The sequence below is a fragment of the Sturnira hondurensis genome, unplaced genomic scaffold (assembly GCF_014824575.4).
Source record: "Sturnira hondurensis isolate 20B ecotype Veracruz unplaced genomic scaffold, ASM1482457v3 Scaffold0024822, whole genome shotgun sequence".
Lineage (NCBI taxonomy): Eukaryota > Metazoa > Chordata > Mammalia > Chiroptera > Phyllostomidae > Sturnira > Sturnira hondurensis.
Window position 1 is genome coordinate 7,175,743 of NW_028097453.1, and position 22,928 is coordinate 7,198,670.

Consider the following 22,928-nt stretch of genomic DNA (forward strand, 5'->3'; position numbering starts at 1 on the left):
AAGGGATGTTTCTCAGGCCTAAGATGGTACAGGTTCCGCTTCATGGTCTCCTCGGGAGAGCTCCCTCACAAGAATGCTGCCCCGGTGACAACTGTGGAGGAGCCAGAAAAAAGTAAGTGGAGTGACTTCCCTGGAAACTCCAGCTGTCCCCTCACCTGTGCAGATGGCAGGCACTAGTTTCTGCTCCTCGGAGGCCTCTCTTGGAGCTTCGTCCTGTGGGTTGGGGCCCATTTCCTGCTCCGGGTGGCCGCCTCTCTTGTCCACATCCTGTACACGAGAACCCACTTCTCTCTCTTCTGGGTCCCCTTCCCTGTCCTCAGAGTTCTCAAAATCGGAGCCCATGCTTGTGTCTTCTGAGTCCAGGGCTACACGCACACCCCGTTTGTCTTCTTGTTCCATCCAGGAGGAACAGGACAAGGGAGGTGACCAGGAATCCCTGCTCCAGACAAAACACACAGATAAAGGTCAGGTCAGTCTGGCCTTATTCCCTCACGGTGTCTACCTTTGAATCCCAGTGGTATATAGTCCAGTGAAATGTAGAGTTCCAAGCTTCAGATGGCAAACCTCTGCTCCCCCTCACATTTTAAGGTTAACACTTCTGAGCACAAAGGAGGCTGCTCTGGGTGCCAGAGGAACCGTGGGGCCAACCTTAGGCTACAGGCCAACTCCCGCCGGACCACACTTTGATCTGTTCCCACCTGTGTAGTGAATGAGTCTATTAACATGGCTTTGTAGCTTTGACCAAGGGGTAACCATGGTGTCCCCATTTCACAGCTGAGAAAATGATGCCGAAAGAGAAGACCCACTAGCCAGAGGCCAACAAGTAAGCAGTACAGCGGGGTTCAAACCAATTTCGCTGCCTCAAAGTTCCATACGTCCCTTACTCTTATTAAAGCTTGTCTTTAAGTCTACACAATTTGTATTGATCAATTACACCTCAGTAAAGCTGGAGTGGGGGTGGAGCCTTGCCACCCTCAAGTCCATGGCAACCTTGTGAGGATTCTAGCTAATGATGAGTGGGACTCTAAGGAGACAGAGAAAAAGCACATTCAAGACACAAGAATAACAGAAGCATTGGCATATGAACTGCTGGTCTGAGACCACGTCACCAGCAGCAGCACCAACCTGGCTTTGTGCTGAAGACCGAGCTTTCATAGGTCGGTGGGAGGTGAATGGAATGCATGCAGAGACCCTCTCTATTAGTTCGCCTTATAATACACATCCTTTAGTTGTCAGGAGCCCTTAACAAAGCACATGCCTGACATCATCAGTGACCCCTCTACAGAACGGGCCAACATGGGAACCGTAGGGAGAAAATGACCTCAGATTCCTAAATCTTTCGCAGACGTCAGTTTACATTTCAAATTTAAAGGGCCCCCTGCCAAGACTGAGCTGAGCAATGGAGCCAAAAATAATTTATGTCTGCCATCCATCACTCCCACAGCTTGGCTCAGAGCAGCCAAGCAATTTATAGGTCAAGGATCTTGGATTAAGACTTAGAAGTGTCCAGCTCTCTACCTCGGCAGTCCCCAAACAGAACTTACAAGAACACGGCTAAGCAAGACGCCCCTTCTTTGGCCGGGAGCTTTTCCTGCCTCCACTGAGGACCTCCCTGAGGCAGCCCCGGCTCTCCAGAGACTTGAAGTGGAGAGCAGGGGACATTCTGGCTGGGCCAGCCTCACTCTGGAGCCCACGGAGAGGCCACGAAAGTCTCACTGTTCCAGTGTCTTCCTCAGTGCGAGGTGGACAATGCTGTTCAACCCTCTTCAGGCGCAGTCAGAGGGATGTGTCAAAGAGCACTTTGGACAGTATTGTGGAGCGGAATGGATCTTCCCGAGTTTTACGGATGTGGAATAAACATGTGATTCCTCATTTTAATGAGGAATACACACACTCTTTTTCTTTTTACGTCCTGATACCATTCCAGCACACCTCAAAGGCACACCAGCAGCACCCTAATTTTGGCCGACTTATTACCCTAAAGAGCATTGTGTATCCTTTCTCAGAGATGCTCCACTCCCTAGATGAGAGGGAAAACTCAAGCCCTTCTTTTAAACAGCATAGGAAAATGGTCAGTCAACAGTGTCCTGGAATGCAGCTGGGTTCCTTTAGAATACCTTCTGTTTAAAATGCCAGGCTTCTGCCCTGGCTGGTGTGGCTCAGTGGATTGAGCGCTGGCCTTCGAAACAAAGGGTCACTGGTTCAATTCCCAGTCAGGGCACATGCCTGGGTTGCAGGCCAAGTCCCCAGTAGGGGGCGTATGAGAAGTAACCACACATTGATTTTTAAAAAAATGCTAGGCTTCAAACACTCAGGATTAGGCTCTAGAAAATCCTATTAAAGTCATAAACCTTTTATGAGTTCTATCCCACAAAGGACTCTTAACCCCAAACCACGTCTACCCATCATGCTCTTGCCTCATGGAGCAATACACAAGTGCATTCCTTGAGTCTGTATTTATGATACACCCCAAAGGTGAGGGGTGGAAAGATTAGAGTGGGGTTTTCAAACATGTTCTAAGACCTGTTGGTTTGCTAGTGGCTAAAAGCAGTGGAGAGGTGGGGAAAAAGTTAAAGGGGGGCCCAATGAATGGTTTCTGCCGATCTAAGACCAGCAAGAAGAATTTTACATCAGTAAAGGAGTCAAATATGTTGTCTCACCAGAAACGCATACAAGCAAAATGGCAGGAATAGGGCCCAGAATGGCACTGAAGTGACTGCAGCTCTCTACCCTGCAAGGCGTGGTTTCGGGGTCCGCCCTGGGAAAGAGAATCTTAAAGTTCAGCTCTAAGCCTGGGGCAGGGCACCTTCTTAGAAAGTACTTCAGATGCAGACATAAACTAAGAGGACTTTCTGATTTATGCTTTCTTGGAAACTGAGACATAATTCATACCAGAAATACTAAATAAAGAAACATGGTTTTTCTGGATTTAAAGGGGCAGTGAGGAGAAAGGAAGAATCTGAGTCTCCCACTTAGGACAGGCATTTTCAAGTTCACAGTGCTGCCACACTCAGGGTTGAGGAGGTCCGAGCTCCCAAAGGAGCCTGTCTATGGCCTCATTCACGCCAGGAGAGGCAGGGTCAGGTTTGCTCTAAAAAGACAGGGGAGCTCCTGTCACCAGAGAGACACCGTTCGTTGTACAACCTCCACTCACATTTATTCCCAAATGTATTACACTCATGCAAGACTGGAAATCTGCGTGCCCCACGATGCAGACTCAGTTCCACTCACACGGTTGCACCTTCAGGTTCTGGGCAGCTATCAAGGAACAAACAAGGCTACGTAGAAGGAAGGAAAGGCAGTCACCATGTATTGGAAACTGGTTGGTTTAAAATCAGTCTCATTATCAGTATATGCATGCTAGCATATGTGTTTATACATATATACACTGATTCAGAGAGAAAACCAGAAGATGATTAAAATGTTAATCACACACCTCTGGGTCACTTCTAGGAGCTTTGTATCATTTCATCTAAACAATTCCCCAAAGAGTCAGGGCATTTTTTTCAATTTCAGAGATGAGGAAACAGGCACAGAAGTTTCGTGGGTAGCTCGAGGTCACCCAGTCTGAAGCGGCCTCGCAGGAACCCAGACAGACCCCCGTGCTCCACCCAGCTCCAGCACCCGCATTCTCACCCAGACAGAAGCTGGGGTGCTGTTCGGGGCAGCTCTCCCCTTTTTGTGGACATCTATATATTCTTCCATAAAGATGTATTGTCCATCAGCCAACTTGGTTTTTAGCCTGGCAAAACACATGAAAGGAAAACCTATGATTCTTCTAGAAGCCACAAAAAGGAAGACACGAGACGTGATTACCTCAGCTGAGATGACTTAATTTCAGAGACGTTATCTAGACAGGGTGCTTGCCAGTCAACAGACATTGAAGCACATTTTGTCCCAACTCCTTTCCCGTTCATTCTCAAAATGAAAACTAGCAACATGTTTTCTTAAGCAAGGCCAGGGTTGGATAATGTGTGGGCGGCAGGGCCTGTGACAGCCTTGTGGCTAGACTGGCTTGGGTCAAATCCTCCACTCAGTCAGCTACTTTACTCTGTGCGAGTCGTTTGGCCTTGCCGAACCTCAGAGTCTGCTTCCACACAGACAAGCATGGTGCCACCGACCACACAAGACTGTGGTAAGAGCAGCTGGCAGGTAGTGGAGACACAAAAATCGGTAGTTATGAAACTTAAGCCAACCCCTTAAGAAATCACACACACACACTCCTCCTAAGTTGAGGGTCACAGCTATAGTCACCAAGAATGGCCTTTGGCCAGTACGAGCAGAGCTTCCTCTGGCCTGACTGCTAAAGACTCTATTAATGAGTAACCACCTTGTGGACACAAGAGCCAGGCAGAGGCTGGCTTCTCGGGGAACTGGGGTGAAGGAAAACAGATTCAGCTCCATATGGTTTGGAGATGCTGATAACCCACCCTGTACACAGGAAGTATACATCTACAGCTTAATGAGGTGGACGGTTCAACACATCTGACTTTTACCCTCTGTAAGGGAGCTCTTCTCCCCCGTCAGAAGGGATAGAAGTGTAAGGGGAAAAACAACAGCGGTAATGGTGGGAGGAGTCAGGTAGACAAGAGTTTTTGGCCAGCGCAGCTGCCATGCTGTGCGACTTTGAGTCTGTCCCCTCTGGGCTTCTCCTGTTCAGTGAGGAGGTTGGGTCTGAGTGTATCTGGGTCCTCTTCTAGGTTGTCATATGACAGGCAGTTCGGTTCATCCAGGGAGACCCTTGTCACAGCGGCTTGCTCACTCAGCGGGCACTCACTCAGCAGCACGCTGTTAGGTCCCCAAACACCCACCACCACTGCCAAACCTTTCTCTTTGGTGCAGGTCATTTCGTGGTGGGATCGGCCCACTCTGCCAAGACTGCTCAAATCCTAGCTTTCAGAACTTGCAATATTTTCATGTCCTTTCCTCCCACCCCAAAGCCCCCAACGCAAAAAAAAAAAAAAAAAGTTTATTACCCTGCAAAGGAAAATGTTTAAGCACATTCCAGACTAACTCGACCCCATTTGAAGGAGTAATCAGATCAATGTGAAGATCCCGCAACAGAGTGAATGTGATAAGGCATGATGGAAAGAGGGAAGGGGGAGGGAATGAGGTAGGGAAAGAGGAAGTGAAGCCAGCAGCTGAGTAGGTATCAGAATGTAACCTGAGTTTGGTGGCACATTCTCCCAGTGGACTCCCTAAAATTCCCCCCAAAATCTGGGCCTTCCCAACAGCAAGAGCCCCCATCCCTTTATGGATTTGATCTCATTTCCTGCGAAGGGGTTGGGGCAGAGAAGCACATACCTCCCCCGGCCCCACCTTCCTTAAAGAGAAGCCACTGGCTGGGTTTTCAGGTGGTGCAGGAGCCCACACTGTCACGCTACCTCCTGCCTGGGGTGCTGCTGTGGCCAGTCACCCACCGGAACAACTGGGGCAGCTGACACAGCGCTGGAGCAGGTGTCTCTCATTTGCCTCCAACAATTCAGTAAGGGTCACCCTTACTGAAAACTGAGGTTCTGCAAGGTGAGCTCCGGGTGACATAGTTCCCAGGTAGAGTCAGGACTCAACCCGGCATTTCTGGGCTCCCTGCCATCCCATTTTCCATTCCTCTGGCTCCTCGGGGCGGAAGAAGCAGAGCACATCACAAGAAGGAGGACAGGAGCGACCACCTGGCAGGCCTGCCTGAGGGACTGTGAGAGGAGGGAGCCTGTGCCCTGAGTGAAAACCTCTCCCACCCACCCCCTGCCCTCTTCCCCTCCAGCCCCGGAGGTGCGGAGGTGTGGGGGAGTCATTTGTCAAGGCCACTGCCAGGTGGCCTTGAACCAGGCCCGTGGTGGGGCTTTCACGTCAGGGGAAGGAAGCGGCCAGGCAGCTGGCCTGGCGCAGCAACCTCTCCGCCTCCTTGGGCTGCAGCTCCTTTCCTGTCCCCCTGTCTTCTTGTCGGTCCTGCCTTACCTCCCCGCCCCTGCTGCCGCAGGCCCAGGCGGTCCTGCCTACTTCCCACGCCCCCCCGTGCACCATGCTCTCCCAAGGGAGGGTGTCTATAGCAGAGGCCAGGCGGGGCCGCCTCACTGGGTAGACTGGAAAACAATTTCAGCCTGTGATTCCAAAGGCTGAACTCATGACCACAACCAGGGGCTAACCAGGGATTCCAGGGGGTTAATCATTTGTCAGTCTTCAGCACCAAAGGGTAAATAGTCAACTTGCCCCTCAGGGCATAAGGCCATCAGGGTCCTCCCTCTGACCAGAAAGAACCCCGAGGGCAAAGAAACCCACCTCACCTATTTGCAGGGGATGCCTCAAGGCGCAAGGAGAAGGTGTCTGCCTCCCAGGGGACAGCTGACTTCCTCAGTCCTACACCCAGACTGTCCAGCCCAAACTGCCAGCCTCTCAAGTGGCAGACGGCTGCATCAGGTGCACGAGAACTTCAGACAGAGAAAGCGAAAAGATCCCTGTGGCTAAGGGATAACCACTTGCCAGACAAAAGAAGCTAAAATGATGTGGTCTCCTCCTTGTGGTTACTACGTTTTCACCTGGGGAGGAAAGCCCAAGTGGAAAAAAGACAGAGGATCAAAAGGAAGGCAACTGAAAAGTCAACTTGCGACCCCATTGGCCAGAGCTGGTCTGAGACGCCTTCCAATCTCGGTGGTCAAGAACAGCTCAATGTCCTTGGGGTCCAGCACTTCCTGTCTGTTGGTTGGGCTGGAGCCTCCTAGTGTGGCCACAGGGCCTTGGCTTGCCACAGCTGCCAAGCAAGGCTTCGCCAGCACTCCACTCCTCCTGCACAAAGTGAGCCTTGCCACAGTGCAGGGAAGAGTCTGAGAACCACGCAAGTTAGACCATCTGCCCTTGGCTGAGAAGGCACAACGTCTAGCAGGGGTGTCCAGCCTGTGGCCTGCGGGGCGCACGCAGGCCTGGATGGATGGCTGTGAATGTGGCCCAACACAAAATCGTAGATTTACTTAAAACACCGTGAGTGTTTTTTGTGATAACGTCTTGCAATGTATCTAGTGTGTGGCCCAAGACGACTCTTCTTCCTCTAGTGTTGCCCAGAGAAGCCAAAAGGCTGGACACCCCTGAAGGTTTTCACGCAGGCATTTTACTCATCCACATTTTACACCTCGCTGATTAGGACGTTCTACCTGATGCAACGGAGAATTCCTGTGTTCCTAATTCCCATCTCACGCTCCCCCCCGAACCCCACCCCAGCCTCAGAGCACCACCACCACCTGTATACATCCTCAGCTCCTTCCTTTATCTAGCACCAATTAACTTGTGTGATTATGGAGACTGGCAAGTCCAAAATCTGCGGAGTGGCCCAGCGGACAGCAGAGTCAGAGCTGACACCATAGTCTCAGCGGGAAGGCCTGCTGGAGAATTCCTCGGTGCTCAGGGGAATCAGCCTTTTTGTTCTGTTCAGCATTCAATGCACTGGGGGAAGGCCCCCCCACAATTATAGAGGGCAACCTGCTTTACTCAAAATCCATCGATTTAAATATTAGTCTTGTCTAACAACTCTGCCACGGAAACACACAGAACAACGTTTGACCAAACATCTGAGTACCAACTGGCCCAGCCAAACTGACGCGTATAATTCATTGTCACACACGCTGCAGCTAAACAATATGGTCTGTGATAATCCCATCCTATGTCTAAAGGTACACATTAAACATCTTATTTTTCATGGACGTCTTTATCAGATTGTTGAATGGGGTCTCTGCAGAAGGCAATCAGGAAAGAACTGAAATTAATCTTAATTAAAGATTGGCACAGACATGTTTGTGGAGAGGCATGCGTCTCCACAGCAGAAAGGAGTACCATTTCACAACCCACTTCACGGAAGGACAAGAGAAAACGGACTGAGAATGCACGCAGTGTGGATACAGGACATGGGAGTCGTTAACGAGCAGCTTAACAAGAGCACCCATGCTGGAATCCCACGTGTTAAGGTTACCAGATGGGGGCACGTGACCTCAGGAAGTCTTTCCAACCCAGATAATTCTGTGATCATATTTCCAGTGGAAATGAACCATCCTCACGAGATTGTTCATCACCACAAATAAGGAGAGAGGAGTGTTCAGACCAAAAGGCTTCCGGCGTACTTTCAATTGCCCCAGTTTGCCACGGCCAATTCGACAGGGAAAACTGCTCTTGTAATTCCCTGCCCAAAATAACTGGCGCTGTGGATGAAGAATGCCTGGCGTGTTCCTGCCCAGCTCATTTCAGCAGTGGGTAAGTGACACCTCCACACAGAATCTGCCAAGGTGTCTTCCAGCGAAGAGAAAGCAGGAATAAAAATGTAGAGACGCCACCTGATACTTCAGTTTTCCTGCCCAGTTAAAATTTAAACTCCATAGTCAGGTTGTCTGCAGCATAAAGTGAAACATTTACAGACACTGAAAAACATCTTTTTAAAAAATACTTGTGCTGGTCTTATTTCCTTAAAAAATAACATTATCAGCAAAACCCAGATCATAGGAAAGTCTCAGAGACACGTGATCCAGTTTCTTCAACAACGATGCCAAAATGGCAAGACAGAAAGGAGGAAAACCTATGAAGTAAAAAAACTTGAGATGTGTCAATGCACCTCAGCGCATAGGCCTTATGTGAATCTGAATTCAGATGAACTACAAAAATAAATTATGAGGAGATTGGGGAATGGTGAATACTAGTATCTCACAGTAAGGACTTACTCATTTTTTAAGGTGTTGGGGTTAAGTTTACAAAGGGTTCTTATAGCTTTAAAGGGATACATAATGAAGTATTCACAGGTGAAATGATACTTCTGGATGTCCTTCATTTGAAACGGCGTCTAGAGTTTGAGGATGAAGCGGAATGGGCAGGAATGCAGACAAAACAAGATGGCCACACACTGGGCCCTGTGGAAGCTGGGGTGGGGGGCGGGGTGGCATATGCAGTTTTATTTTACTACACTATCTACTTTTGTATTGGCTAGAAAATTCACTAATAAAAATTTTAATGGAAAACATAGCAAGTTATTTTTTTTTAATTCAAGGTTGATTTTATTCACTTAAATTCTGAGGCAGAGGATAATACAATGCCAGTGACTTCCACAAAAGGGTCAGCCTGCTTTTCCAAGCTGTGCCGAGTCAGAAGTAATTACAATGTTTAATGGTGAACCTAGAGCCCGTGGGCACTGGGGAGAGGCAATAGGGTAAAAAGGGGCTAAAAATACTCAAGTCTGATGCTTTTGAGTCTTTTTTAAAACTTATTTCTATGAGACAGAAGAATAGCTGTTATATCCAAAATAGAGTCAGAATCCTGTTTCCACTTCCATCTCCTTTTATGTTTTCAAAGAACTCAGAGAAGGGTGCTGCCCAGCCAACGCTTGTTTATTTCCACCATTAGTTCTGCAACTGCACTCAAGATCAAGGGGAAATAAACTTGGCCAGAGGGCCTGGCCCTGCCAACTCTGGGAGGGGGATGCTGAATCTCCAGGAAAGTCAAATCGACACAGGATGGGAGTGTCCAACAGGTGAAGCACACAGCGAATAGGTAGGCCATCCCCAGAATGATCTGCTAAGGGGGTGAAAAATGTAAAGGTGTAAGTGAAACGGAAAATAACACACTACTGATTTTTGAACCTGTGATTTCTAAGAGATTAGCCTGGACAGGAATGGTTCCTCGACTAGCCCAAACTGAGAACTTTTAAATTTAGCCAATGTCCCTGTCAGAGAAACTCAGAGGATGCCACAGAACTTGACTCATTGCATTATAAAGAGATCAGCTTGAAGATCTCTTCATAGATCATATTCCCACTTTACTTCGGAAACCGAAAGCTCACAGATATTTTCCGCCTTAGCCAACGGTGCAGGGTGAGTCTGTGATGCACAGAACCAGTCACAGGGCACAGCTGCCATCAGGGAGCGACCCATCTGTCTCAAGAAGGAAGTTGTAGCATCAGGGGCTCATGGACAGCTTGAACACCGTAATTCCAAAGTCAGGTTCAGGTTGTCTGTGTTCCTTACATGCCTTTACATCCAGTTGCTGCACTCCTGGGGAGAGCAGCAGCCCTATGCTTGTAAATAGAATAACGGGATTTCCCTAAGGCACAAGTTCCTAAGAGCCTTCAGAGTCCATGAACTCCCTGAAACCTTAAGTGAATGTGTCTGATGAGAAGGCCCATAGCTTTCCCTTGGCCTCTGAACAGATTCTTCGCACACAAAACAAAAACAAAAACAAAAACAAAACCCCTCTTTTAAACCACTTCCACAGAGGACTCATGATACATTCCTGATCACAGCATTTCAGAAGTCATCCAGAGCGGTTTCCAGGGAGGGGGATACGAGCAATTTCACCACTGTCTGCCGTGAACCCATTGCTGGGCTGGGGAAGAGGTGAGACGCTGACTGGGAACCCCCACCGACGAAGTACCACAATATCAGTACATTTCAACGGGACCGTGGAGCGAATGCAACCTGCCTCATCCCGCTGGCCGATCTCAACCAGCAGCACCGCTTTACAGATGAATAAATAAGTCAGGCAACAGAGGCCCAGGCAGGTTAAGGGCAGACATGAGCCTAAATCACTGACATCTCACCTTTTGTTCCAGTCCCCTTTCTCCTCAACCCAACAGGGCCTACAGCGCGTGGCTGAAACATTCACACTGGAGATCGGGCCCTCNGAGACGCTGACTGGGAACCCCCACCGACGAAGTACCACAATATCAGTACATTTCAACGGGACGGTGGAGCGAATGCAACCTGCCTCAGACCGCTGGCCGATCTCAACCAGCAGCACCGCTTTACAGATGAATAAGTAAGTCAGGCAACAGAGGCCCAGGCAGGTTAAGGGCAGACATGAGCCTAAATCACTGACATCTCACCTTTTGTTCCAGTCCCCTTTCTCCTCAACCCAACAGGGCCTACAGCGCGTGGCTGAAACATTCACACTGGAGATCGGGCCCTCCAAGCATTGTTAGTCCACCAGCTTTTCGCTTCCTCATCGTTTGTTATGTGGCCGGTGCACTAAGAGGGAGTTGAGTTGCTCTTCAAGCCCCTAACACTGCCTCTCAGGGATGCAGCTAATTTATACAAGTGTGCTCCCAGGTTTATGGCTCCATCGGCTGCTTACTTGGGCAGCGAGTCAAAGCGCATTAATCAAGCCCTAACCTACCGAGGACACAAAACGCTGTTAGTTAATCCTTCCCTTCTCAAAGGGAAAAAATCAAAATCCGGCCAAAGTCACCAGCTCATTCCTAACAAATCCTCAAAGTGTTAGCAAAAGCCGTCCTGCCTGCAAATAATGACACGGAAATACCCAGATGAAGAGGAGGATGCTGGGAGTGACACAAAACTGCAACGTAAGGAGCTGGGTCGTGCTTCAAGGCCAGTAAGGGGATGCACCAGCCACGCTCAGCAACGTGACCCATTGCTACAAACGGTTTCACAGCTCTGTCCTCTTTTCTATCGCATCTTTCTCCTCGGGTCTTAATTGCTGCCCTTCCCCTGTGGGGGAGGCGATGCAAAAGTGGGCCAGGTGGCAGGCCCACTACAAGCTCCATTTTGCTGAAGAGACTATACCCACAATAATGAGAGAATTTCACTTTTTGTTTTTATCATTTCTTGACCAGATCCCTTATTTCACAGATACAGCCCACGAGGACTAGAGAAGTGCCTTATGTGGATTCACAAAGGCAGGAGTGGGTAGCCAGACCGGGACCAGCCTTCAGGGCATCCAATTCCTTCCAAGTTCAGTGGCTCCGGCACCAGACTGTCCCAGCCAGCTCTGCCACATTTGTGAGTTGACTGCTTTGGTTATACCAACAGCATTTCACTAGTTCTACCCTCTTCCTTCCGAGTCTTCTTGTTCTCTCCCAGATGCCTGCTAATTTTTTTCCCATTGTAATTTTAATTATTTCCCTCTAAATATGTAGACAATGTTCTTCAAACTCAACTTCCTGTGATCCTCTGAAATGGTTTCTGATTTGAGAGGCTTTGGGTAATCCACTGTTTGTCTTAGAGAAAACAGACATTTTCTTGGCTAGGGGGGAAAACAGTTATTTGAATTAGCATTGACTTAATGGAGTGTTATGGTAAATATTTAATAATTCCAAGTCCTTGGTACAGCATTTGAAAGAAAAATCATCGAGAGAGAGAGAGAGAGGAGAAAGCCTATGAAACATCAAACTGAACAATTAGTTCTGGTTATGCCACTTTAAAAGTCTTTTTTAAAGACTTTTTTTCGATCAGACTCTGAAACTCTCATTAAAACCAGAGACCTTTTCCTGTGTAGTATCACTTTTTTTTAAATGCCCCAAACCAACGATCAAACTATGTTTCCCTCTGCAGTGCCATTTGGGGGCCAGAGGAGTCTTCCAGGCCATTGGGAAAGAGAGGGACAGGTGTCAGTGCGCCCTGCTGAATTCCAACACCGTCACCACACATATTCATGTCCCCAGGCACCGCAGGCTTCCCAGGTGTGAGCCATCCCAGCAGATGGTATTCATTGTTAACTTAAGTGAGTCAGGCTCACATCAGTATCAGCTGTAATTTTCAGTCTTCCAAATCTGGGGGCCTCTTCTTTGATCTCGCCAACAACACTGTCAAGGGCCTGGCATATACACTGGGATTCAGCAAATGACCCTGGAAATCCTGTGGAGGCGCACCCCTCGGGAGTTTTCTCCTTCCTTTGTATTCAGAGCACTGCTCTGTCTCAGTAATGCTCACATTTCACTCACCACCCTGTCTCCTCTTCTGATCTCCTAAAACAGGTCAGCCTTCAAAGTCCTTGTTTACCTTTTCTTCTCCTTCTCCCCGCCTTTCAACCATCTGGCCCCTTCCCCTAGTTTTAAATAAACCCCTCCTCTGTCCAAAGATGTCAGAAATTTGAACTTCTTGCCTGCACTCCATGGCGTCTAATCACGCACCAGTCACTGCAACCGAAGAACTTAAGAGCCCCTCTAGTCCTAAAGCACTGCCCTGCATGTCACATGGAGCACAGGACAGGAGGCAGCTGAAGGGGGGGGGGGAGCACGTGCTACCTCATCAACAGACCTGGTTCCCAACAGTTTGCCAGTGACACACTGTATGCCCCCAAGACAGTTCTTTCTCCTGCTTGTCTTAGCTTCCTCCTCCATACAATGGGGAAAACGAGCTGCCTGGAAATATCATTGTAAAGACTAAATGGATTTCCATTTGTAATGTATCTGGGTCTTGGTCGTATTGGAAAACACCCCACATCTTCATTACAAATCCGCTTCTCCAGGCGGTGCCCATTTGTGTTCAGGCCTCTGTTCTTACTCATCAGGCTCCAACCCCCACAGGCAACTCTGACCCCTCCTCACCCCTTTCAATCAAATCAGTAGGCACAAACATCCTTTCACTTTTCTCCTCTTTTGGCCATTGCCAGGATCACGGCAGTAGACACTCTTACCAGTTCCATGCAGCCCCATGTCACCCACTGCAGGCTCGGTCTCAGAGCATAGCTGCCGCTCCATTTATTCTCCTGCTCAGAAACCCTGGTTGTCTCGGCCAACCGTCTCCAGAGAAGCACATGCTCCAAGTCCTCAAGGCTCTCTTCCTTCTTCTCCCTGACCCTCTCTCTGCTGACTCCAGCCAAAAAGGGTTGCTCTCTGCCCCACAAGGCAGCACCGATATCTTTCTTCTCCTGCCATCCTGCCTGCCAGGATCAGCAGGAAGCAGTCACTCCCTAACCTGCAGCAGTTTAGGGATCCAGACCACCTCTGGTGATTCAGCCTCTCGCTGTGCAACCTGGAGAAAGTTGCTCAACCTCTCTGAGCCTTCGTTTTTCCATCTATAAAATGGGGGGAAACTGTGTCTACTTTATAATATTATTGTTAACTGCTCCGAAAGAATTATTGTGATGTCACTTTGCATAGCTTTCGGGTACTTTTCCTTATCATATTCTGCCTGGTATCAGTTTTTAAAATATAACCATGATGCCCTGACCATGTGGCTCAGTTGGCTGGGCATTGTCCACAAAGCGAAAGGTTACCGGTTTGATTCCAGGTCAGGGCACATGCCCGGGTTGCAGGTTCGGCCCCAGTGGGGGGCATGTCCAAGAGGCAACCAATCCACATTTCTCCCTCACACAGCGATGTTTCTCTCTCTGAAGGTCAATAAAGAAAACATCTCCTCAGGTGAGGATTGAAAAAAAAAAAAGAATTTGTATCTCATTGTTTGCTGGCTCTCCCTTTATAACACCTCCCAAATGTAAGCTCTCAATGGGAACATAGGGTCTTCTTCCCTTCGGTGGCTCCTGCACGTGTTCAGCCCTCAACTGTTTATTGAAATGGATAAAATTAGGTGTAATCATTTCTGTCTCTCGGTCTCAAAAAACAAAAAGCAAACCAGGAAATCCAGGGACGTGGCCCAGATCACATCAGGTAAGGCAGAGCCCTGGAAACGACCTAGCTCTCCTAACTGGATCCAATAACCCGTCAGCACCAGGAGCCAAGCACACTTAATTACACCGCTGAATAGACAGACCTGATACAGAGTGGTGATTAGCTTCAAAAGTTACAACCTTCTCGGAAAAGAATCCCGTGTCCTTGGCCAAATGTCAGCCCAGGGACATTTGATGGAAATAGCCCTTGTTTGCATAGAAGAGTCTTGTGCAAGGCCCCCTCCGCTCCAAGCTTTACAGCTCGGTCAGCTGTGCAAAGAACAGAGGGGGCAGGCACAGCGTGCGCTCCTGTCCGTGGTGGAAAACGCGGCTAGACTCTCCTCGCCCGAACAGGACAACTGCTTCTCTCCCACTCCTGCAGGAAGGCCCAGACTAGACCTCACAGGAATTAAGCAATGAATGAAAAAAAGACCAACATTCGGCCTTTACAAAGTAGTGAGACTGAGTCAGACGTTGCTTGGACGGGCAGGAGAGGAGGCACCACAGGGAACACAATTGAAAATAAGGAAAAATGTCTATTTAACAGTTAAAATGCTTATTCAGACCAAAGTTTACTCTCCATGTTCAAGGGTCTGGGGTTTTGTTTTTTTCTTATTATGATGGGGAAGTCAGGCATTCCTTACTTTCTGTTCTCACCTTACAATCATCATTTGTAAGAAATGATGAGTCCAGAATTCAGCTATCGGACAAACACAGGCTCTTACAGAAGTCTGTACAAAGAGTGTATGATACATAGGAAGTTGGTGACCAAGGTGTTTTCCGAACTACGAACTCTATCGCTAGGCACGAGGGCACGTGTTTTAAGGAGGGGACGGGCGGGGAAACAGAAACACTCTCTGTAGTAACTGCACCCAAGCTAGTTCAGGATGTGGCCACAACCTGGTTAATTCACTCGACATTTACTTACTTTTTTTAAAGGTTGGGAACTATTTCTTCAAGCTTACGTCACACTTTGGTTTTTCATTTTGGGGGTAACCGGATTTTATGTTAAAATAGATCTGACATGTGTACACTCCTCCCAAAGTAAAATATAGGTAAAGTTCGCAGATGGAAAAATATTGATATATTAAGAGAATGAGAAGACAAGCCACGGACTGGGAGAAAATATTTGCAAAAGACCTAACTAATAAAAGACTATTACCCAAAATGCACAAAGAACTCCTAAACTGAACAGTAAGAAAATGAACAATGTAATTTAAAAATGGGCAAAACAGTGAAACCGACATCTTACCAAAGTACATAGAGAGCAAAGAAGCGTATGAGAAGATGCCGACCATCATCTAGCATCTGGGAACTGCTAATTAAACCAATGAGATAGTACACAGTCATTAGAACAGCAAAATTCCAAAACACTGACCACACCAAATGCTGGTGAGGACGGGCGGCGACAAGAACCTCAGATGACAGCTGGGCAGTCCCCTACGAACGTACCCACACTCTTACCGTCCCAGCCTGCAACCTCACTCCTTGGCATCCACACCAATGAGCTGAACACTTACATCGACCACTCAAAAACCTGCCCACTCTTACCGTCCCGGCCAGCAACCTCACTCCTTGGTATTCACACCAATGAGCTGAACACTTACATCGACCACACAAAAACCTGCCCACTCTTACCGTCCCAGCCAGCAACCTCACTCCTTGGTATCCACACCAATGAGCTGAACACTTACATCGACCACTCAAAAACCTGCCCACTCTTACCGTCCCAGCCAGCAACCTCTCTCCTTGGTATCCACACCAATGAGCTGAACACTTACATCGACCACTCAAAAACCTGCCCACTCTTACCGTCCCAGCCTGCAACCTCACTCCTTGGTATTCACACCAATGAGCTGAACACTTACATCGACCACTCAAAAACCTGCCCTTGGGACTTGACGGCAGCTTTACTCGCCGTCACCGAAACTTGGAAGTAGCCAAGATGTCCTTTCACAGTAGAACGGACAAATCGTGGTACCACGGGACATTATCCAGAGCTAATAAGAAATGAGCTACCAAGTCATGAAAACGTATGTTGGAAATGAACTGTATTTTACTAAGTGAAAGAAGACAATCTGAAAAGGCAATGGACTGTATGATTCCAACTATATGACATTCTAGAAAAGGCAAAACTAGGGAGATGGTTAAAAACCACCAGGTTAAATGATTAAAAAAAAAATCAGTGGTTGCAGGAGTCTGAGGGGAGAGGGGTGAATAGGAGGAGCGAGAGGACTTGTAGGGCTGTGAAACTATTCTGTAGGATGCCACCATGGTGGGTGTGTGTCATCACACGTTTGTCAAACTCCCAGAATGGACACCACCAATAAATGCTAAACTCTGAATTTGGCTGGTAATGCCACATCAGTGCACGTTCGTCAGTGTGGACAAACACAGCACTCTAGTGAAGGACGCTGCTAGTGGGGAAAGCCATGCACGTGTGGGGTGGGGGCACCCTGGAACTCCAGGGTTGCTGCTCAATATTGCTATGAATCTAAAAGGGCTCCGACGATGAGGTTTATTTAGCCTGGCCGGTGTGGCTCAGCTGGTTGGGGCGTCATCCCATAAACCAAAAGGTCATAGGTTCAATTCCTGGTCTGGGCACATGCCTGGGTTTTGGGTTCAGTCCCCGGTCAGAGCATGAGTGACAGTCAACCTACCGATGTTTCTCTCCCTCTCTCTCTCCCTCCCTTCTCCTCTCTGTACAGTCAATGGGCATGGCCTTGGGTGAGGATAAAAGAAAGCTTATATAAATATATGTAAATTACATATATATAATTTCCCCCGTTTATGTAACACATACGCATATACCTCACTATAAAAAACTGGCAGTGCCATCATATTAGGAGGGAATGGAAATGAAATATTTTAAAATATAACACTTTTTCTCACCCTATAAACATGAATGGCACACTTACCATGTGCCACTCACTGGTTATTCCGGATTCCACCTTGTGAGGCTTACTTTCTGATGACATCATCTTAAAAATTCATTGCTTTGAAGGCCACCTACTGCTACCAGAAATCACTGTCCATGACTGCCTGAGGGTTTTTTTTTAAATGGGAAAAAGGTGGATTCTTTGGAATTCACAAAGGTTCCTAGGCGGGTGGGGGGTCAACAAGGAGAAATGTGTTCCAAAGCCTGTGTCCCCAAGCATCAGAGGGCCAACCACACGAGTGCACGCAATGCTGAGACCCGGAGCTCACGGCACGCGTTTCTTAACAAGAGCCAGGAGAAGTGGTTCCGGTTTTCTGACTTGTGGCAAGATCCTGATGAAGTTCCCGGAAGGCAATATAAATCCAAAACCCTCTGCAGAGAAGTGGTCCCCGTTCCCTTAACTGCACACATTTTAGCACATTAGAGCCAGCAGCTCAGACTCAGCTCTTACCCTCTGCACGGAGGGGAACTTGCAGAGCGGCCCGCGGCCCTCCCACACCCGGTCCGAACAGCTGGCCAGCCTGCAGAAGCCCAGTGCCGGGCTTGCCGCGCACGTGTGGGATCCCAAGAACTGTCCGGGACTCCTTTAAAATGGCTAATGTGCTTGATGACAACCCATGGCAAACTGTATGTATACACCGAGCCTTCCAAAGTGAGGCCTTGAAATCAGGGGAAAAGAAGGCTTAGTCAGCGTCAGGAGGTCGGTTCAACCTTGTGGTGAGTAAACACGCCTTTCTACCCGAAGAGGAGGCCTTTGCTCTTTTCACGATCCCCATGAAGACGTGATGCAGTGAAGACCCAGTGATTTGCCAGGCAAATCACGCTACTCTGGGGGCGGGGCGGGGGACAGCGGAACTCCAGAATGAATTAAGTATCTTCCCCACTCCAGCCTTGCCTTTTTCTTTCTTTTCTTTCCATGTTTTTTAAAATCTGCAGAGGTAAGGAATTTCTCAGGTGCGAAACAAAGAAGTGCCCTCCGGCAGATATGGTAGAAGATGGGCATGCCAGCAAGGGGGAGGAGACTGAAGCAACGGACCCACCCCCTCCCCAACGTCAATGAAACACAGTCCTCACGGAGTGCTGACTGAGCCGAACCCGTGAACCCCAACGACACACACATCTGCTCTGGCACATTTTCCGAAGCTGCTTCCCTGTCTTGGCCCTCTCGGGGAAAGATCAAAATTAACTAAGAAAATGATCCCTCTGATCCCTCTCCCGAAAACTGGCAATGTGCAAATGCTTCCGGCCTATGATTCTGCATTTTTTAGGTTGTTACCAATTCACCACCGACTCACAGTACCTGCAACCCCACCCTATGTGGAGTTGTTCTCTGGACAGAGTTCCTGCCACGTGCAGGGGATGTGCAAATATTCCAGTACCATGTGGGGGTGTGTTCAAGTTGACTTTCACAGCCCAGGTATTTGAGATAATGCAAAAGATTAGGGCAAAGCCCAAGTGTGGCATGAAGTGTCAAGAAAGGCGACCTAGAAGGGGTAGGAGTCGGTCTGGAGGGAGGAAAAAACAATTCAGATAGGGTGGGAGAACATGGAAAAGAACTCCCGACAAACAGTTCTGTGCTCAGAGATCTTAGGGATTCTGAACTTGACCTTCCCAACTGATGGTCATTGGCATTCAAAGGCATAAAAATAACAAATTTACGAAAAACAAGTTCCTCTCAGAAAGAGATCCACTAAGAGGACTTAGAAGCCCAACCACACGTTCCTGGTAGGAAATCTGGAAAGTGGAGGCCCTCAGGAAGGAAAGGGGTCTGGCAGTTTTCCCCCAAGAAAAGCAGAGACACCCATTCTGAACAGGCACGGGTGCCAACAGTCTCAAAATCTGGGACTCCAGACAAGTTTCTCAACTCCCTTCTGAGCCTCAGTTTCATTTTGAGAATGGGGATAATGATATGTAAATCACCAGACCAAGGCAAGGCATGTAAATTGTCTAATTCAATAGTTGTTCAAGAAATAGTAACTGTTGTCATCACATAAATAGGAAGCATGAAAAACTGCCCAGTTGCGGGGGGCGGGGGGGGGGGTGTGGGGAGCAGCAAATTGCAACGCCTTGGGGTAGTATAGAGTCTTATCTGTTTCTCATTCCCATGCGCTGCATTTTAATCCTGGCAGATCGCGGGGGGCAGTCAGGAAGCGTGGTGGATGCCAGTGGCTTAGTTCCAAATAGCAGGACAGCCTTTGCAGTGCTGCTTTCTAGAAAGCACATCGCACCTTCACAATTGAGAGGTGTCACTTCTTTGGCCCAAGGGCACGAGAAGAGTCATTCATTGATTACCCACTTGGGGCTAATCCATCTTATACCCTGCTTACAGAGTTTGACGTTTTAGGCTGGCCAAGAACATGAATCTCTTTGCACCCGGCACTCCGATACACTGTTTCCGGGTCTCTGCACCCAGAAGCAGAAGGAAAAGCTCCAGTCTGTCCTGCACTAGATGCTTCAGATGTGCAATTGCAATAAATCCTCATGGGTCTACAAGAAAGACTTTACAGAGAAGGAAGGAATTAAGATGTATGCATTCCTTCCGTTTTTTTTCACTCACTCATTCCTTCGTTCACTTGGTGTTTTCTATGTCTGTGCACCTGCTGGGTATAAAGCACACGGTAGAGGAAGCCATTGCCCTCCAGGGGTTTAGTTTGAAGGGGAGAAAGATAAACACCTGTCACAATGCAACCCGAAGATGTGTGTCATCCAGAGGATACGAATGCAAGGAGGGTGGCAGTAATTCTGACCGGGAGGTCTTGGAAGACTTCTCCAAGGGTGCTCCATCAGATGGGCTCAGATTTGGAGAAAATTAGCAGGGACAGTGCAGGGATGCCCAAAGTGCATGGAGTTCAACACGCCGGAGACACAGGCAGAAGAACATCTGTCACATCTGGGGATGGGGAGCTGTCTGCTGAAAGGATGGGCAGGTAACATGGGGTGGTCAGGGGCCAGTGGAGGATAGAGGTGGACGGGCACTGAATTGTGAAAAGTTGTGAATGCCAAACACAGGAGTTACCTTTGCTGGTTACATTTAACAATACGGTGTGTGCACTAAGAAACACTGGGGGTGGGGCAGGATCTTAGCTGCAAAGAAAATGGCATGAATGTGGGTTCAGGCTCCAGACCTCTTAGTTCACTGCAGCTCCCCCCTCCCCCCACCCTACACCAGCAGGTAGTATCTTAATTTATCACCTTTCTCCAACCTTTACCTTTTCTCCTTTCCTTAACAGGACTCTAGAAATTAAGTGTGTAGATTTGAAGGAAGCCCAAAGAGCTTTGGGGGGACAGGAAGACCTGGGATGCAAAGCCATTAGCCTGTGTCACACAGCCTTCAGCGAGGTCACCTTGCCACTCCAATTCAGCTGTAGCAACTGGTTTTTCTGTGTCATTCATTTCCACTCACCCCTTTAATCCCAGTCAGTTTTGAAGGCTGTGTTTTCCTTTCTGTAACGTAAAGGGTAGCCTGACTTCCCATTTATAAGTTCAGTTCACTCTGGTGCCATCTTGTCTTGGGGCCCAACTGAACTTCTGACATCAGATTTTCTCCAACTATCACCTCTACCTCCAACACAGGGAGAAAAAGAGAGGGAGAGAGAGAGAGAGAAGGGGGGGGGCAGGGAGAGAGCAAGCCAGTAGGTTCCCACCAGAAATCATGTCCTGAATTCAGCCCCTGTCCACTTGATTTCACAATTCTAACGCTCTCGCTCCATTTCCCCCACTCCACTCGTCTCACTTCAGATGCTTCATCTCCCCTGGAGAAGCTTCTGGAAGATGTCTGTTGCTCCAAAAGCCACGGATACAGGGTTCAGAGGTCTGTGCCCTACCATCTCACCATGAGCCCTGGGTACTCTCGTGCTCCCACGGAGGTGGCTGTGTTGAAGGTTCATTTGTATTCCTCACAATGTATTCCACAGTAAAATACTCATATGCGTGCTTGTTAAGAAACTGAGGTAAACACCTGGGTAGAGCAGTAAAAACCACAGGGAAAGGGACAAGGGAGAAACGGAGGCCCCTTAGGCAAGTGAGTGGAGTTACAGCGGGGACCCTTGGACCTGCTCACAGTTGCCCGCTCATCCATCACAGCTCCTTGGAGACCATTAACTTGCTAACCACTCTCCAACCGCCCCTACCACACGCTGTCCCTCTGAGGAGGGTAATGCCAAATGGAATGCAAGGTGTTCGTGCAGCCCTTACAGGTAAAAGGACAAATAGGCCCGCTATTAGGGCGAGGGTAATGCCAAATGGAATGCAAGGTGTTCGTGCAGCCCTTACAGGTAAAAGGACAAATAGGCCCGCTATTAGGGCGAGTCCAGCCTAGCGCTCGCGTAGCAAGGGGTGGGGTGAATCACTAAGGGAGGTGGGGCAGGGGCGGTTAGGAAAAAGGAAAATCGTGTGGAGTCCCAGTGGAAGCGGTAATCGGATTCCGAATCCTGGCCATAATGTACACTGGCCGTAAGGAACACTCAGCACCCTACGGCCGCGGCTCTCGGCTCAGCCTCTTACCGCCCTCTCCTCCCAACCCGCGCTCCGCCGCACGCCTCCGCACTCAGTCCAGAGCTCCGGCACTCTCCCAGGGTGAAGGCATCAGCTTCTCCCCACCACCCACCCACCGGCAGACAGGGACCTCTGGCTCTGGGATGACTAAATAGCCACCCCTCCTGGGCGGTGGGCTGTTGCCCATCTACCCCCCGACCCCATCCTTACGGTGCCATTCGACAGTCTGATGGCAGCCCAAGCCGCTGATCTAAGTCGGGCCAGAATGGAGCGGAGGGGGAAAAAGAGAACACATTCCACAAGGACCCAAGAGGACGCGCTGCCCCTCCCAGGAGTCCCCCACCCCCACCCCTTCGGCTCCGAGTGGGGCCGGGGGCGCGGACAGATGAGGCGCTGGGAGCGCAGTCGGTCTCGGTCGGCAGTTGCACACAAAGCCCTTCACCTTCTCCTCGCCTTCCAAGCTCCTCCCTGGGCTTCGTTGTTCCGAGGGTCTCGGATGCCCCCTTCGGTGGTCGGCGGGACGGTCCGACTCCCTCTCGTAGCGCTGCCCCCTCCCTTGCATCTCAGCCTTCTCCTCCCCGCCCCTCGCCACTGACCCCCTGCAGGAGCTCATCCCAGACTTGGGGGGCATGAGAGCAACCCCTGCGCCCCGAGGGAGCCGATTGGAGTCCAGTCTCCGAGGCACAACTTCACCCAGCTGGTCCACCACCCACTCCGGGAGCACACCCATCCCCACAGCTGTCGCATCGGGTCCAGATCAGCCCCATCTCCCGACGACCGGGGAGCCCAGGCACAGGCGCGCTCCTACCTGCGCGGCAGCGGGGCAGCCAGAAGCGAGGGCGCGGAGCGCCCGGCCCGAGCCCCGCGGCGCGGCTGCCCTTGTGCTGCGGCGGCGGCAGCTGCAGCGGCCGCTGGCTTGCTTGCAGACTGGCTGGCTGCCCGGCTGACTCCTCACTGAGGCTTCCTGTAGGGCTGGACAAAGGACATTTCCTGGGAGGAGCAGGGGAATGTTCCCAGCATGCCTCGATTTGTAGTTCCCGGGGACTTCCTGCCACCACCACAACTGGTACCAGAAAGGGACACCGGGACAGGGGGTGAGGGGGTTCCCCGCGTCCCTAAGCGCTCCAGG

General features: G+C 49.4%; 1 protein-coding gene across 2 annotated transcripts in view; it reads right to left on the bottom strand.

The window, feature by feature from the left end:
• ZNF697 (zinc finger protein 697) overlaps positions 1-22,808 on the bottom strand; it is a 42,457-nt gene extending 19,649 nt beyond the window's left edge. For both annotated transcript variants that reach the window (XR_005065435.1, XM_037038811.1), the window contains exons 1-2: positions 22,608-22,808; positions 156-436 (exon numbers count right to left, since the gene is read on the bottom strand). Coding sequence is in view for 1 of the 2 variants with exons in the window: in XM_037038811.1 (XP_036894706.1) it covers positions 156-399 (244 nt within the window). In the remaining variant the exon portion in view is untranslated. The remainder of the gene's footprint in view (positions 1-155; positions 437-22,607) is intronic.
• Positions 22,809-22,928: the final 120 nt, after the last annotated feature.